General features: G+C 47.1%; 1 protein-coding gene across 1 annotated transcript in view; it reads left to right on the top strand.

Annotated features, from left to right (window-relative positions):
* The first annotated feature begins 1,146 nt into the window (after positions 1–1,146).
* sash1a (SAM and SH3 domain containing 1a) overlaps positions 1,147–17,405 on the top strand; it is a 131,594-nt gene continuing 115,335 nt past the window's right edge. The window contains 2 exon segments of the mRNA XM_078405532.1: positions 1,147–2,426; positions 2,428–2,538. Of these exon segments, the coding sequence (XP_078261658.1) occupies positions 2,073–2,426; positions 2,428–2,538 (465 nt within the window). The 5' untranslated portion in view covers positions 1,147–2,072.

Genomic DNA, 17,405 nt, shown 5'->3' on the forward strand with positions numbered 1-17,405 from the left:
AAGGGGTAGGCCATTTAGAACGGAGTTGAGGAAAAACCTTTTCACTCAGAAAGTTGTAAATCTGTGGAATTCTCTGCCTCAGAAGGCAGTGGAGGCCAATTCTCTGGATGCTTTCAAGAGAGAGTTAGATAGAGCTCTTAATGATAACGGAGTTAGGGGGAATGGGGAGAGGGCAGGAACGGGGTACTGATTGTGAATGATCAGCCATGATCACATCGAATGGTGGTGCTGGCTTCAAGGGCCGAATGGCCTACTCCTGCACCTATTGTCTATTGTCTATCCGTGAACCTATCCAATTTTTTTTAATGTTGTGATAGTACCTGCCTCAACTACCTCCTCTGGCAGCTCATTCCATATACCTATCATCCTTTATGTAGAAAAGTTGCTCCTCAGTTTCCTGAGAACCTGTGGTTCTTGGTTCCCTCGCTCTGGGTAAAATGCACTCTGTGGTCTTACCCTATCTATTCCTCTCATGATGTCTCATGGGGGGAGGGGACATGGGGGAGGGGACAGAGGGAAGGGGACAGGGGGAGTGAGGAGGGGACAGAGGGGAGGGAGGAGGGGACAAAGGGGGAGGGGACAGAGGGGGAGGGGACAGAGGGGGAGGGGACAGAGGGGGAGGGGACATAGGGGGAGGGGACAGAGGGGGAGGGGACAGGGGGAGGGGACAGAGGGAAGGGGACAAGGGGGAGGACGAGGGGGAGGCGACAGAGGGAAAGGGACAAGGGGGAGGAGACGGGGAGGGGACAGAGGGAAGGGGACAGAGGGGAGGGGACAGGGAGGAGGTGGAGGGAGGGGACAGGGGGAGGGAGGAGGGGACAGAGGAGAGGGGACAGGGGAAGAGGGGAGGGCGGAGGGGACAGAGGAAGGGGACAGAGGGGAGGGCGGAGGGGACAGAGGGGAGGGAGGAGGGGACAGAGGAGATGGGACAGGAGGAGGGGACAGAGGGGAGAGGACAGAGGGGAAGGGACAGAGGGGGGGAACAGGAGGGAGGGGACAGAGGGGAGGGGACAGGGGGGGAACAGGAGGGAGGGGACAGGGGGGAGGGGACAGAGGGGAGGGTCCTGCCGCCTGCCGTTTGTAAGCCGCCCACTGGAGGTCGCTGCCATCGCGGGTTTGGGGCGCTCTCGCCGGGCGACTCGCCATCGCCACCTGGCGTTGCCCGCGGCGCCTGCAGGCCGGAGCCGCCGGAGCCTCAGCTCAGTACTGGGGCGGGTAGAGCGGGACGGAGCCACCGGGCTGACCCTGGGCACTGACAGTCCGCCAGAGCGCCGGAGCCGGGCCTCGGCAGGTGTGGCCGCCGGCTTCAGCTCCCCGGGAAGTTCGGGGAAGGCGGGCGGGGACCATCCACCGGCAGCCGAGGAGGGGAGAGGGGCGAGGGGCGGGGCGGGGGTGTGTGCGCTCTGGACTGGACCGTGAGAAAAACCCTCTGGGAACCGCACGGAGTGAGTGGGGCCGGTCTCCGCCCCTCCCCACACCTCCACCTCACACCTCCCCACACCTCCTCCTCCTCCTCCACCTCCTCCTCCTCCTCATCCTCCCCTCCCCTCCTCCCCTCCTCCCCTCTCCACCTCCTCTCCTCCCCATCCCTCTCCTCCTCTCTCGTCCTCCCCTCCCCTCTCCTCCCTTCTCCTCTCCTTCTCTCCGCCCCTCCCCCCTCCTCCCCCCTCCTCCCCTCTCCACCCCTCCCCTCTCCACCCCTCCCCTCCTCTCCTTCTCCCCTCCTCTCCTTCTCGCATCTTATTTCAGCTGCAGCTCCCATCCCAAACCCTGACCCAAACTGGATCCCTAATCCTCATCTCTGTCCCAGTCCCAACCCCTTCCATAACAACCCCAAATCCATCCTCCATCCCAATTCCAACCCCCCCCCCCCCCCCCCCCCAGGCCATCCCATTCCTCACCCCCTTCCATTCCCCTCAGAAACCCACCGCACTTGTGTTCTCATCCCCAGTGTTGGTCTTCTCATCCCCAGTCCTGGTCTTCCCATCCCCAATCCTAATCCCGGTTGTCATAATATTCCCAACCTTTGGTCCGAATTCGCCCATCATCGTCCCTGAACTCCTTCTGCCCCCATGGGTACGAACATCGTGCTGGAGTGGCTGAAGAGCCTGAAGTTGACCCAGTACGGCGAATCCTTCCTGGACAACGGCTACGATGACCTGGAGGTCTGCAAACAGATCGGGGAGCCCGACCTGGACGCGATTGGAGTTGAGAGCCCCGGGCACCGCCATCTCATCAATGCGGCCGTGGCCCGGCTCCGGGAGGAGGAAGAGACGGGAGCGGTGGTCTACTTCACGTTGGAGCCGTGGGCAGGTGCCCTTTGCCAACCCTACATCTACGCGAAGCTGAAGGACTGCCAGCCTAGGCTCAGGACCCTGTTGTGGAGGAGAACACGAGGCGCCGGCAGGGACCCGCAGAGCGCCACGGGGGTCAAAGAGGAGAGCGGGCCACAAGAAGAGGGTGATCAAACTCATGCTGAAGATCAAAGAGAAGCGACGGCGTAGCGGCAGTTATTCGCGGAAACCCTCTTATAGCAAGGTGGGTAATGGGCAATGGGGGAAAGGAGTCCAAAATGACCATGTTCTGGGGCATCACACAATAAATGGTGGTTATTCCAAAAGGCGGACTGGTCAGTTACAAGATGCTGAGGATTTTCCTCATGTTTCATGGGTTTTAGGGTGGGGATGGGAGTGATGTAGCATGATGGAATTTGTCCAGCTGGAATTTGTAAAGCAGCTCGCCAAGGATATGTTGAAATCTACTCCGCCTGTGTTGTACTTGCGTATAATATGAGTTACAGTTCTGAGGGAATTTGCCTGTAATTCAAAAGATACAGGAATCTGTACTGGGTCAACTTTGGACAATAAAACACCACATTTGTCCAGTGCTTGAAGTTAGCAGATCTTTACTGGAAATGTAGAAGATTGCTCTCAGATTGGCTTTGGTACAGTGCAGATGGGATATAGAGTAGTTTAAGCCAAATATCAAATTCTGCAACTCAATGCACACAGAATGTAAAAAAGTGATGGTTGACTGAGTTCTATGCAACAGTTTCTGAATTCGGAGAGGAGCTAGTACATCTGGCCCTTCAACTTGTTCTATCTGTTGTTAATGACATAAGAAATGGTGCCACCACCCCAGCTCATGTCTCATATCTCTTGACTCTCTTAATGTCCTAAAATGTGTTGTGAATGAACATAATTACTGAGCCTCCACTGCATCCCAGTCCAGAGAATTCCAAGGATCCATTACAATAGACAATAGGTGCAGGAGTAGGCCATTCGGCCCTTCGAGCCAGCACCACCATTCAATGTGATCATGGCTGATCATTCTCAATCAGTACCCCGTTCCTGCCTTCTCCCCATTACCCCACAAGTGAAGTCATTTCGCTCCTATATGGTGTTCTCCATAATTCCCCGACTATCCTCTGTGGTGCGAGACATCTCAGTTATCTTGCCTGCCAAGTCCTTTATGAGCTTTGTAGGTTTGAACTGATAGATGGAAGTATCCAGGTATTTAATTATCATGGGTACACCAAGGAGACGACTATATATTTAAGTTTCAGATGGGTATGTCACAGACCTTCGGATATGAAGATCTTGTGGTGTTTCAGGCACTTGGTAAAGTGTTCAGTATAGATATGCCAGGATTATGCCAGCAGAGACTTGAGATGCTGGGATTTTTTTTTTTAACTGAGATAACACTTACATGTAAGATTTATTATAAAAGGTGTGGGAAAAGTAGCTGAGATGCCAGTGATGGGTCCTGAATTAAAATGAGCACAAAGTACATAAATAGATAAGGGAAACTTTACACTGAGGACTGAATGATTTGCTGCAAGGTGTGGCTACAGTATTGATTAATATTTGAAATGGGGAATGTTGATTGGGAGAGTATAGTAGTTTTAGGTTGTTCAAGCAAATATCTGGCATGGACACACTAACATCCATTCTACAAATTTCTGCAATTCCACTGGGGGACACTTTAACATCAGCCACATGTTTGTGTTTTGTTAAGTACTTAATTCCCATCGGGCGATCTTGCCAGGCATTTTTTTGCATTCTGCAGTGTTGACATGTTTTTGGGCTATGTAGCTTAATTCCGGAATATCTTATTAATTTAGATTGACTGCAGTTTAGTGGGGTTGGTCAATGCTCTGAGCCTGAAGGGAAAAACATAATCATGCTCTTGATTGATTTACACTTGGCAAAATCGCCAGGGAAAGCTGGGAGCCATTGCAGAATCTGTCCCGAAATGTCAATGAATTTCAAAACGTTTCAATATTTTTTAGCAGCTGAAGTACTGACAAATTGTGGGGTGTGAAATATACTTCAAGCGAAAGAAAGAAATGTTATCGACAATATTCCAGGGTTGGTATATTCCACATGCAGTTTGTCCCAGGGAACTCGATTCCTCCTATTCGGGTTGTTCCAGCAACGCGTTAATAAAATGTTTCCCCCCATTCTGCGTGACATGTGATGTGCTTGTTGTTGTTATGATGTTCTGCCCAGGCCGGCTTGGTAAAGGTACATGATGTGGAGGTGCTTTGCAGTGAACTGAGCAGGAAAGATGGCTGAAGGTTATAATTCCCAGCGATTTAAAAATAGTCAAAACTTGTGCACAGCTCCACGCCACTGCACCTGACTGGCCTGGTTTTTATTGCTGCAAACGGCTCATCTTTCAAAACATGCTCAATATTCTGGTGATCGCAATCCTGTGTCAATCATGGAAATTGGCAATTTTTGTTCAGCTGGCCCTGTTACCTAGGTAACTCTTCCCTAGCAGCGTATTATGTGTGCCTGACAACCAGTTTGACACTGAATTGGAAATTGAAAGTGACCCCTTGTTACGCCGAATCCAGTGAAAGTTGGCAGAGAGCTAAAATGATTGGCATTTGAAGGAACACTGTGCATTGTGTTAAAGAAAATGCTTTCAATTATTTCTTTTTATTGTGAGCCAGCATAATGGTCTTAATTCTTTTTGCAAATAAATTTAAAACACAAATCACTTGAATGAACATGGCAGGCATTTCAAAGACACTCACCACTGATGCTCTGTAGATACTAAGATCAAGAGAGCACAATAGATTGCAAAACCATGATTAAAATGAAATGATCTTATATAACAGAATATTCCATGGGAAACAATGTGTCCTTTTGAAGATACCTTCTGACAGTATTTTGTTATATTTTAAAAACAACCCCATGCTCAGGTTTTATGACATCTCTGGAGAAAGGATTTGGAAATCTCAGTTATTAGCTGAAAAACAGCAATACTGACATAAAAGAGAAATGCAGCAGATGACAGGGACCTGAACTAAGAGATAGCAGTGCATAAAATACTCAGCAAGTTGAGCAGCATCCGTAGAGAGAGAGAGAGAGAGAGAGAGAGAGAGAAATAAAGTTAATGATTCAGGTTTAAGATCTGTCATCAGAATTGAAATGGTGGAAATGTGACCATTTTCCCTCAGTACCATTTTCCTCAGGTTTACTGTATCTTCGGTAAGTGATCATGTAGAGACAGTTGGCAGTATCTGCTGAAAAAATAGCGTGAACATATTTTGCAATTTCTCCTGAGAGACCGGATGGAAAATTTCTACCATCCGCCCTGAGAACCGGAGAGGCATCATGTTCAGCACAAATGTTGTGGGCTGAAGTTCCTGGGCTGTACTGTTCTATGTTCTAGGATAGAGCATTCCTTGAGAGAGATGATGTGGCGATGTGATAGGATTTATTATGAAATAATGTGAAAATGTTGCCTTATTTTCTAAGAGGAAGATTGTGTACAATGATTGAGAATATATACTGTATTATTTGTATACAATAACAGAGAATGTATACTGCATAGATATGTCAAATTCTCCAACTGTGATGCAGAAATAATATACTATCTCCTGAGAAAGTTTCAGTGTAAATGTGACAGATTCAGTGAAGGATCAAGTAGAAATTATGCATTGGCTCTTGAGAGGTAGCTATGAAATATTACAGTATTCAATTTGTTAAAGTGAAAGTTATGGAGTAGTCCCTGTGAGGGAATATGGAAAGTACAGTTTCTCTTGAGAGAGTGAGATAGCCCGAAAATATGAAAGCAACCATATGTAAATGTGGCAAATGTGCCTGTCATATAGTCTGGGGATGTGATAATGCTTCCTGCAGGTTAATGAGGGAGTGCAGCAGTATCTCCTGACAGATCTCATGTTGTAAAGGATCCAGTATCTGCCAAAAGATAATGTAGAATTGTTACAGTATCTCCAGAGAGGTAATTTGGAAATGCCACAGTAACTCCTGAAAAAGATAATGCGCAGTACAGCGACACTACATTTGGGAATCAATGTGGAAATATTGCGATATCACGGAGAGGGATAGTGGAAATGTTCAGTATCTCTGGAGGGGGGGTAGTGCAGCGATGTTACAGTGTCTCCCGAGAGAGCAAATGCTACGCAACTCCTTTCAGAATGAGATGATGTGGAATGAATGAATGATACTTTATTATCATTCATAGTCACAGTGAAATTCTTTGTTGTGTAGACCATACACAAAGTATGCAAAGAGTCGCCACGTATAGGGCACTGACAAAGTTACAAAGTCTGCAATGTAGTACCGGTCCCTCTTTGTTCTCGACACCCCTCCCCCCCCCCCCCATACCCACCCCGTTTCCCCCTTTGTTCTCGGTGCCTCCCCCCACCCATGTCAGGGTCCCCCTTTGTTCTCGGCTCCCCCCCTCCCCCAAACCATTTCCCTCTTTGTTCTCGGTGCCTCCCCCACCCATGTCAGGGTCCCCCTTTGTTCTCGGCTCTCCACCCCCCCCCCCCCAAACCATTTCCCTCTTTGTTCTCGGTGCCTCCCCCACCCATGTCAGGGTCCCCCTTTGTTCTCGGCTCCCCACCCCCCCCCCCCCAAACCATTTCCCTCTTTGTTCTCGGTGCCTCCCCCCACCCATGTCAGGGTCCCCCTTTATTCTTGGCTGCCTCCCCCCTCCCCCCAGTGATAGTGCAAGGGAGAGAATGTGGAAATAATGCAATATGTCCCAAAAATACCCTCATGTAAATACACGCGAGAGATATTGCTTCGTTTAGTTTACTGAGGTACAGTGCAAAGCTTTTTGTTGCGTGCTAAACGGTCAGCGGAAAGACTGTATGTGATTACAATCGAGTCGTCCACAGTGTACAAATACATGATAAAGGGAATAACGTTTAGTGCAAGATAAAGTCCAGTAAAGTCCGATTAAGGATAGACCGAAGGTCTTCAATGAGGTAGATAGTAGCTCAGGACTGCTCTCTAGTTGTTTGTCGGATGGTTCAGTTGCCTGATAACAGCTGGGAAGAAACTGATATGGTGCAAGTGATATGGTGACTCTTGGGAAATTATGTCAAAATTACAAGAGATAATGTGGCAACAATTGCAGCAATTGTGCTGGACCTTGAAGGGGAAATCATACAGTCTCGTCAGAGGAATGTGAAATCGTTACAGCATTTCCAGTGGGATCATGAGAACAACGCATTCTGAGAATTTTAGTGTCAAAATGACAAGGAAATACTCGTCACTAAGATGCCCTGATGAGATCCACCCACTATCTCACACTTTTCATTGCAGCACAGGGGTGTAGCAGAAGAGTGGCTGCCTTATAGTTCCAGGGACCCGGGTTCGATCCTGACTATGGATGCTGTCTGCACGGATTTTGTACGTTCTCCCCGTGACTTGCGCAGGTTTCCTCCGGGATCTCCGGTTTCCTCCAAAGACATACAGGTTTGTAGGTTAATTGGCTTGGTTTTTAATTGTAAATTGTCCCTAGTGTGTGCAGGATAGCGTTAGCGTGCGGGGATCGCTGGTCAGCGCGGACTCGATGGGTCAAAGGGCCTGTTTCCATGCTGTATTTCAATGCTAAACTGAAAGATGCAGCATAGAAACTGGCCCTTTGGACCGACTAATCCATTTCGACCATTGATCACCCTTCACATGACTTCTATATTATCTCACTTTCCCATCCACTTCCTCCATACTTGGGGTCAATTTTATAGCGGCCAATAAACCTGCAAACCCACACGCCTTTGGGATGTGAAAGGAAACCTGAGCACCCGGAGGAAATGCACGTGGGTCACAGGGAGAACGTGCAAACTCAACATAGACAGCACCCAGGGTCAGGATTGAACCTGGGTCTCTGGCGCTGTGAGGCAGCAGCTCTACCACTGTGCCACCCAATCAACTATATCTTAGATACGCAAAAAGGAAGTGAAAATGTAGTATGTGCAGAAAGTTTTCTGCCCCATGGAAATGTTGCAACATTTTCAGTTGATACCTTTGTTCTTGATTCACAAAATGCTGGAGTAACTCAGCAGGTCAGGCAGCATCTCAGGAGAGAAGGAATGGGTGACGTTTCGGGTCAAGACCCTTCTTCAGTCTGAAGAAACGTCACCCATTCCTTCTCTCCTGAGATGCTGCCTGACCTGCTGAGTTACTCCAGCATTTTGTGAATAAATACCTTCGATTTGTACCAGCATCTGCAGTTATTTTCTTATACTACCCTTTGTTCTTGATGATACCTTTGATGTAGAGAATAAGGGGAATCAAAAGAGAAATGTTGAGGGTGAGATCGAGTTCTGCCAAAGTGGAGGAGAGTGTTAGTAGGGGGGAATTGATTGGGTCTCTGTTCAAGGAAGAACCAGTGGGCACTGAGACTTTCCTGGTGGGGAATGGAGGTGTGGCAGACTAGGCATCCATGCTAAAGAAGAGGCGATGGGGGCCTCTTTGGTGGAATAGGAGTAGGCAGAAACGATGGGTCTACCAAGGCAATTCTGGGAACTTGGGAAGGAGATAGAAATGAGCAGTACGGGGTTGGGGATCTATAAGGTTGGACGCAAAATACCAGAGGCAATGAGATTGGTAACAGCCTGGGAGACAGAGGCCTGGTGTACACCAATTGTGTCCCGGTCAAGGGGTAGGTCTGAGGACGTGTCTGAAAAGTGACACCTGGCCTCAGATCCGCACAATCCCCTCCCTAGTGTGCATGCATTTTTCTCCACGATCCTCCCCTCCATCTCCCCATCCACCCCACCCCACCTTCTTTTCCACCTATATTCCTCTCATTGGGTTTACATTTCACTCTTATTCTTACCACATCTGACCTCTGTGTGTCTCCTTTTTCATCTCCAGCCTCTGTAACTTACTCCACCCATCTGTCAATCAAATCCTCCTCACCTGTATCCACCTTTCACTTGCTAGGCTTTGTCCCGCCACACCACCTCTTTTCCTGCTTTCTCCCCAGTACTGCAATCACTCTGAAGAAGGGTCCTGACCTGAAGCATTGCTTATCCATTCCCTCCAGAAATGCTGCTTGATCTGCTCGAGCTACTCCAGCACTTTCTGTTTTTGCAAAGATTCCAGCATCTGCTGTTCCTTGTATCTCCTACATACAAAACAGACTGATTCTGTAAAAATCCTTTGTGGTTTTTACAGGCCTTGCTATTACGCAGATACTTCATATTTCTTGCTGACATATTTGTTTTCCAAAGCATACTTTGTTCATTTTATATACACAGTTAATACCGTTGGGATGTGTCAATATCTGTGTTCATTATACCAGCGGTTCAACACATTCTCTTACAATGTGTCAACACCACAAATGTTTCCTGCTTAACCACTGCATCAGTGGAGCATTCGAGAGGCCGTTACATGGGGCACAGCTCCTCAATATCCAGTGTCAGTAGGACCTTAGACTCTGGTCATTGTTCACATGAAATGCTTCAGTGGATTCATTCGTTTAGTTTGATTTATTATTTTGCTGTTACTTTTGTTCCTTCTCAGGACCCATCTCCACCACCCCTCCAATCCCTGGTGACAGGATTAACAATTCAACTTAAGTGTTTCACGTTCAGTTTAGTTTATTGTCACGTGTACCGAGGTACAGGGAAAAGCTTTTTGCTGCATGCTAACCAGTCAGCAGAAAGACAATACATGATTACATTCGATCCATTTACAGTGCATAGATACATGATAAGGGAATAACGTTCAGTGCAAGGTAAAGCCAGCAAGTCCGATCAAGGATAGTCCGAGGGTCATCAAAGAGGTAGATAGTAGTGCAGCACTGCTCTCTGGTTGTGGTTGGATAATTCAGTTACCTGATTTGGAGAATTAAGAGTAGTGCTTTGTGCAGTTCAGACCTTACCCTGCTGTTATCAAATCCAGGCCAACGCTGCCCCCTTTGCCTTGTCCTCATGCTGGCCCGGCCGCCATTCAAACTTGGGAATTCTTGAAAGAGGCAAACCAGGAAGCAATCAGCTTTGTAAATATGATGCAGAGTTCCAAATAAACTCTTGAACATACGTTTGTAGTCAAAAGAGAAGCTCATTTTTTTAATTAAAGAAGTTTATTTATGGAACATTATTATCCCTTGCACTTTGCTGTATTTGTGGAAGGATGGGTGACACTGTGGTGTCACAATTTGGGGCAAATGACACAACCCCAGGAGACAATAGACAATAGACAATAGGTGCAGGAGTAGGCCATTCGGCCCTTCGAGCCAGCACCGCCATTCAATGTGATCATGGCTGATCATTCTCAATCAGTACCCCGTTCCTGCCTTCTCCCCATACCCCCTGACTCCGCTATCCTTAAGAGCTCTATCTAGCTCTCTCTTGAATGCATTCAGAGAATTGGCCTCCACTGCCTTCCGAGGCAGAGAATTCCACAGATTCACAACTCTCTGACTGAAAAAGTTTTTCCTCATCTCAGTTCTAAATGGCCTACCCCTTATTCTTCAACTGTGGCCCCTTGTTCTGGATTCCCCCAACATTGGGAACATGTTTCCTGCCTCTAACGTGTCCAACCCCTTAATAATCTTATACGTTTCGATACGATCTCCTCTCATCCTTCTAAATGCCAGTGTATACAAACCTAGTCGCTCCAGTTCTTCAACGTATGACAGTCCCGCCATTCCAGGAATTAACCTAGTAAACCTACGCTGCACGCCCTCAATAGCAAGAATATCCTTCCTCAAATTTGGAGACCAAAACTGCACACAGTACTCCAGGTGCGGTCTCACTAGGGCCCTGTACAACTGCAGAAGGACCTCTTTGCTCCTATACTCAACTCCTCTTGTTATGAAGGCCAACATTCCATTGGCTTTCTTCACTGCCTGCTGTACCTGCATGCTTCCTTTCATGGTTCAATCCTGATTGCAGGTGCTGTCTGCATGGAGTTTGCATGTTTACTCTCTAACCGCCTGGATTTCCCCCTGGGTGTTCCGATTTGTTCCAAACCTTATGCTGGAAGATCAAACACAAAATGCTGGAGTAACTCAGCGGAACAGGTAGCATTTCTGGAGAGAAGGAATGGGTGACGTTTCAGGTCGAGACCCTTCTTCAGGCTGGTAGATTAATCAGCAATTATATAGAGTCCCTAACGTCAATGGGTGACAGTAGAGATGGGAGAATTTGTGGGAAAGTGAGAGAGAATGGACTGATTGAATACCTCTGAGAGTCAGCATAGACCTAATGGGCTGAATGGCTGCTATCACGAGAAAACATGGGGAAATTACAATGTACCAAAAATACGTTTCTTGTCGCCAAATGCTTTGCGTACTAATAATTATAATTTAGTAACCATGGAAATTTCAAGTCACTGAGCACAAGGTTTGCAAAGATGTTTGTCACAAAGTTGGTGCTTAAATGCCAGAAATTCCTTGTTAGTTCAAGTGTTTTTAGCCAAAGAGTGCAGCCTGTGAGTTTGCCATGGTTGATTGACTGCACATAGGATTTCTGCGTTAGGTCTCACTTGACTGGAAATCGAGAACTTGGTCCGTTTCATGGAGTAATGATAAAGAACACAGTTGTTGTACTCCACCGAATGTCACCTCCACCGCCCTCTCCTTCTCCATCGCTCTGTCCACTCAGCCTCTCCCCTCCTCCACTGCCGCTGACTCTCCTCCCCTGGAGACTCTGACGTACTCCACCTTGGAAGATGTTGCCGACTGTAGGAGGAGGTGGCGGCGGTGGAGCAGACATAGCGACGGGTGAGAGGGGCGGGAACCTACGTTGACCAAACGCGTCCTGTTGGTAGCGGCAGTCTGAAGAAAGCACGTCTTGTCGGGGGCTACAACATGAACCGCTACCACAGCCGCGGCTGCTGGTGAAGAAGGGCACCTAGTTTTAAGGTGAAACGACACAAAGTGCTGGAATAACTCAGCGGACTGAATCAGTCTGAAGAAGGGTCCCGATATCACCTATACATGTTCTCTCGAGATGCTGCCTGACCCGCTGAGTTCCTCCAGCACTTTGTGTCCTTTTATACATTAACCATTAACCACCATCTAGTTTATTTCATCTGCATACAATGATAATATCTTCCTCAGTTATAGTGGGCAATCGGGAATAACGGATACCATTCCCCCCCACCCCACGCCCTGTGGTCGGTTGTAATGAGGGTTCACTATAAATGAAATTATACAAGGCATAGATAGGGTAGAGGCAGTCTGAAAAAGTGCTCGACCCAAAACGTCACCCATTCCTTCTCTCCAGTGATGCTGCCTGTCCCGCTGAGTTACTTCAGGAAGTTGTGTCTATCTTCGGTGTAAACCAGCATCTGCAGTTCCTTCCTACACAGATAGAGTAGACAATCCCCAGGGTAGAAAAGTCAAATACTAGAGGGCATAGGATTATGGTGAGAGGGACAAAGTTTAGAGGAGATACATAGTGCTAGTTTTTTACATAGAGGGTGATATGTGCCTGGAACATGCTGTTGAAGTCGATATGTTAGTGGCATTTAAAAACACGTTTGTATACGCAGATTGATATGCAAGGAATGGAGGGATATGGGTTATGTGTAGATAATTATGTGATGGTCTTGGTGTCATGTTTGGCATAGACATTGTGAGCCGAAGGAACTGTTCTTGTGCTATATTGTTTTATCTTCTATTTAAAACAGAATCATCTGCTAAAGTTTAAGTGCAAATATGGGCAGCAAAGAGATGAAATAGAAATGTGTAGTGTCTGCTGGGAGGAGTTTCAGAAATAATGACCAATGTTACCTGAAGCCATTACAGCAATTAAAATATTTCCTCAGAGTCAGTTTGCAAATCATTGGAAGTTATACACGGTAAACGCCACGGTGACTCTTTTGAGGCATAACCTGCAAATTTATTCCTGGGGGAGATGAAATAATGAAGTAACGGTGGATCCTGGGAATATTGTGGAGGAAGATGTTACATGAATTAATATGTTTTACCTTGCCCCAAATTTTTTTTGCATGTCTCACAGTTAACAGTTTGCACACGTTAGCAAAAATACGCTCCAATTCACTCGGTGACACACTTCCACAGAGAAGTTGGAGAGAAGCAACACGCCTCTCAGTGTTAAATTGCATGGAGGAGATAGCAATGGCTGATGTGAGGAGGACCATCAACGACGCTTTAGCCCCTGAAAGGAATCAGTGATGAGGATTCCCCTCATCACCCCCTCCCTGTGTCCCCCTCCCTGACTCTCACCCTGATGAAGGGTCTCGGCCCAAAAGGTCACTTATTTCTTTTCTCAAGAGATGCTGCCTGACCCACTGAGTTACTTCAACATTTTGTGCTATCTGCCGTGTAAACCAGCAACTGCAGTTCCTTCTTACCCGGTGATGAGGGTGTCTGTATCCTTAATCCCCCTCTCTTCATGGTTATTCCTGATCTGCTATCTTTCCCAACTTGTGCTTTCATACTTTGGAATTCTCCTCTTCCACCAGTGCAAACTAATCGTTGACCCTTTTGCGTGCTCAAAAGCCCGAGCACTGAAGGTAGAGTCAACATAGTGTTGCAGCTAGTAGCTTCTCTCCAACTGTTCTATGGAAGCGTGTTACCGAGCGACCTGCAATACATTTGCTGAGGAAATAATGAGGTCTACAATGTGGACAATGCAGGAACACATCTCCCGTAGTGGGCATGTGGTATACATGCGATATCAGAGCAGAGTCACAGATGGGTAATGCATGCTACATGATAGCCATCTCTTGTATTCGTTACGTATTGATGGGAACAATAACAACAAAGGAGTAAGTAATTTAACGAGCTACCTTCGAACATGATACATCAATCTAACTTATATAAAATGGCTGCAGCATTTCAAACAGTGTCCCGGCCGGATCCCGTGCAAGTCCCACACCACCGTCCTCTGCTAGGATGGTGATCCCAATCTGCGGCCTTCGCACATCCGTGACGTTCCCGGCCGGCAGGGATGCGGCAGCAATGCCGGCATGAATGGGCGTAAGATGCCGACACACATGCGTGTAAGTAAACTGTTCAGGGCAGTTCAGTATTGACCAGTGGGGCAGGATTGAAGGGCCTGGCGGCACGGTAGCGCAGCGGTAGAGTTGCTGCTTTACAGCGAATGCAGCGCCGGAGACTCAGGTTCGATCCTGACTACGGGTGCTGCACTGTAAGGAGTTTGTACGTTCTCCCCGTGACCTGCGTGGGTTTTCTCCGAGATCTTCGGTTTCCTCCCACACTCCAAAGACGTACAGGTATGTAGGTTAATTGGCTGGGTAAAATGTAAAAATTGTCCCTAGTGGGTGTAGGATAGTGTTAATGTACGGGGATCGCTGGGCGGCACGGACTTGGTGGGCCGAAAAGGCCTGTTTCCGGCTGTATATATATGATATGATATGATACTCCTGCTCCTATTTTCGTGTGTTCTTCTATAGAGAAGAGTGGCAAAAATCTGGGGAGTTGATGAAAATGTGGGGAGTTGATGAGAATGTCGCTGCGGAAAATGTTGGACGAATGTGAGCCGGCGTAAATACAATGATCTGAATGACCTCCTTCCTAAATAAATAGGGAACGTGGAAATAATATGGAGAAGGGAATTCATTTTATTCAACATGGTTAGGAGATATGTGTATTTTCCAAAAAGTTAAATCGTTGTTGCAGGCTGACTGATGTCCTCGATTTTGTTGCGTGATGTGTTCACTGGGTGTGAAAATGTTAATGCCTAGAAAGCATGGTGTCATTGGACGTTCTTCGTGCCAGAGGTACGTTCACACATCTGAGTCACCATCAAGGATTGGGAGCCAAGTTGCGTCTGACGATCGTGCGAGAGAGGGCATTGCTGTTCCCCTTGCCCCTTCACATGATGTGAATCCAGCCTCACAGTCTCAGGGACAGAAGATGCCACTTAGAACCGAGATAAGGAGAAATTCCTTCACTTACGAGGTTGTTGCCAGGAGTCGAGAGATTAACTTATAGAGAGAGGTTGGCAGGCTGGGATTTTATTCATTGGTGTGTTGAAAACTGAAGTGTGATCTTATAGAGATGTATAAAATCATGAGATTTTAGATTTAGAGATACAGCGTGGAAACAGGCCCTTCGGCCCACCGAGTCCGCGCCGCCCAGTGATCCCCGCACACTAACACTATCCTACACACACTAGGGACAATTTTTACATTTGCCAAGCCAATTAACCTACAAACCTGTACGTCTTTGGAGTGTGGGAGGAAACCGAAGATCTCGGAGAAAACCCACGCAGGTCACGGGGAGAACGTACAAACTCCGTACAGACGGCGCCCGTAGTCAGGATCGAACCTGAGTCTCCGGCGCTGAATTCGCTGTAAGGCAGCAACTCTACTGCTGCGCCACCGTGACACCGAGGGGAATAGATTAGATGAATTCACAGAATCTTGTCCCCAGGATTGGGGAATAAAGAACTAGTGGACATAGGTTTAAGGTGAGGAAGGAAAGATTTAATTGGAAGCAGAGGAGGTAGGAAGATAAGGGTGGGAGAAGGTACAATAACAACATTTAATCCGCTGTTCCAGATGTCAACTTCTCTACATCAGTGAGACCAAAAGCAGGCTCGGTGATCATTTCGCTCAACACCTTCGCTCAGTCCGCCTTAACCAACCTGGTCTCCCGGTGGCTGAATACTTCAACTCCCCCTCCCACTCCCACTAATCTTTCTGTCATGGGCCTCCTCCAGTGTCAAAGTGAGGCCCACCGCAAATTGGAGGAACAGCACCTCATATTTCGCCTGGGCAGCTTACAGCCCAGCAGTATGAACATTGACTTCTCTAACTTTAAATAGTTCCTCTGTCCCTCTCTTCCCCTCCCCCTTCCCAGTTCTCCCACTGTCCTCCTGTCTCCACCTATATCCTTTCTTTGTCCCGCCCCCTCCCCTGACATCAGCCTGAAGAAGGGTCTCGACCTGAAACGTCACCCATTCCTTCTCTCTAGAGATGCTGCCTGACCTGCTGAGTTACTCCAGCATTTTGTGAAGTAACAACATTTAAAAGTCATTTGGTCAGGTATATGGATTGGAAACGTTAAGAAGGATATGACCTCCCTGGATGGGCATCTTGGTTGGTATGGACGAGATGGCAGAACAGATCTGAAGAGCTGAATGGCCCAATGAGATGTGCAAAATGTTCCAAAAATTATAATGTGAAAATGATCCAGTGTTGCCCATGAAATAATATTATAATTCCCTGTGGGTTTATTTTCAAATGTTAATGTACTTCCTCAGAAATAAAACATGCAAATATTATGGTACCTGCTGAGATTTCATGGAAGTGTTTCCAGACATAACGTACAACGTATAAAGAGAATCACAGATTAGAGTAACAGGTAACATGTTCATTTTGCCAAGGAGATTCTGTGTGTAAATGTGAATGCACTTCCTCAGGAAGATAATGTGCAAATATGACTGTGTAATCCGAAAGTGAGAGAGCAAGTGTAACAGTATCTCAGGGATGAGATATCTTACAACTGTGAAAACGGCTTGTATGTGTGACGGTAATTCCAGTGATTGATAATGTGCAAATGTGACAGTAAATCCTGAGAGGGATTTCTGAAGGTGAGACTCGTTACTGGGAGGAGACTGCTGAAATCTGACAGTGTCTCCTTGGAGAGGTAATGTATTAATGTGACTACCTATCCCAGGAGGAAGGATGCAAATCTGGCAGTGTCTTGTGCGAGAGATAAGGTGTAAATGTGACAATAAATTCAAGGAGAAATAATGGGCAATGTGACAAGATTTCACAATGGAATTAATGCAAAAATGTATTATTATCCTATGGGGGGGGGGGGGGGGTGACTAAATGTAAATTATTTCTACCAGAAACAACAGTGTAAATGTGAAAGTCGCATGGGGAGGAGAATGTGTAATTCAGTCAAATAAGCAACTGTGCAAATGTGATAGTGTCGAGTGAGAAAGGATTTTATACACAGTCATGGGTCATATAGCACTAAAGCAGAACCTTTGCCCATTGTACCAATATGTATCTTCAACTGTGCATGTACATTAATCCCATTGCCCAGCACTGGGTCCAAAGCCTTCTATGCCTTGGCAATTCAAGTGCTTATCTAGATTGTTCTTAAATTTTGTGAGAGTATTTGCTACTGTCACCTTCTTAACCAGTATGCTCCAGCCAATAGCCACCCTCTGG

This window comes from Rhinoraja longicauda, chromosome 9, assembly GCF_053455715.1.
Source record: "Rhinoraja longicauda isolate Sanriku21f chromosome 9, sRhiLon1.1, whole genome shotgun sequence".
Lineage (NCBI taxonomy): Eukaryota > Metazoa > Chordata > Chondrichthyes > Rajiformes > Arhynchobatidae > Rhinoraja > Rhinoraja longicauda.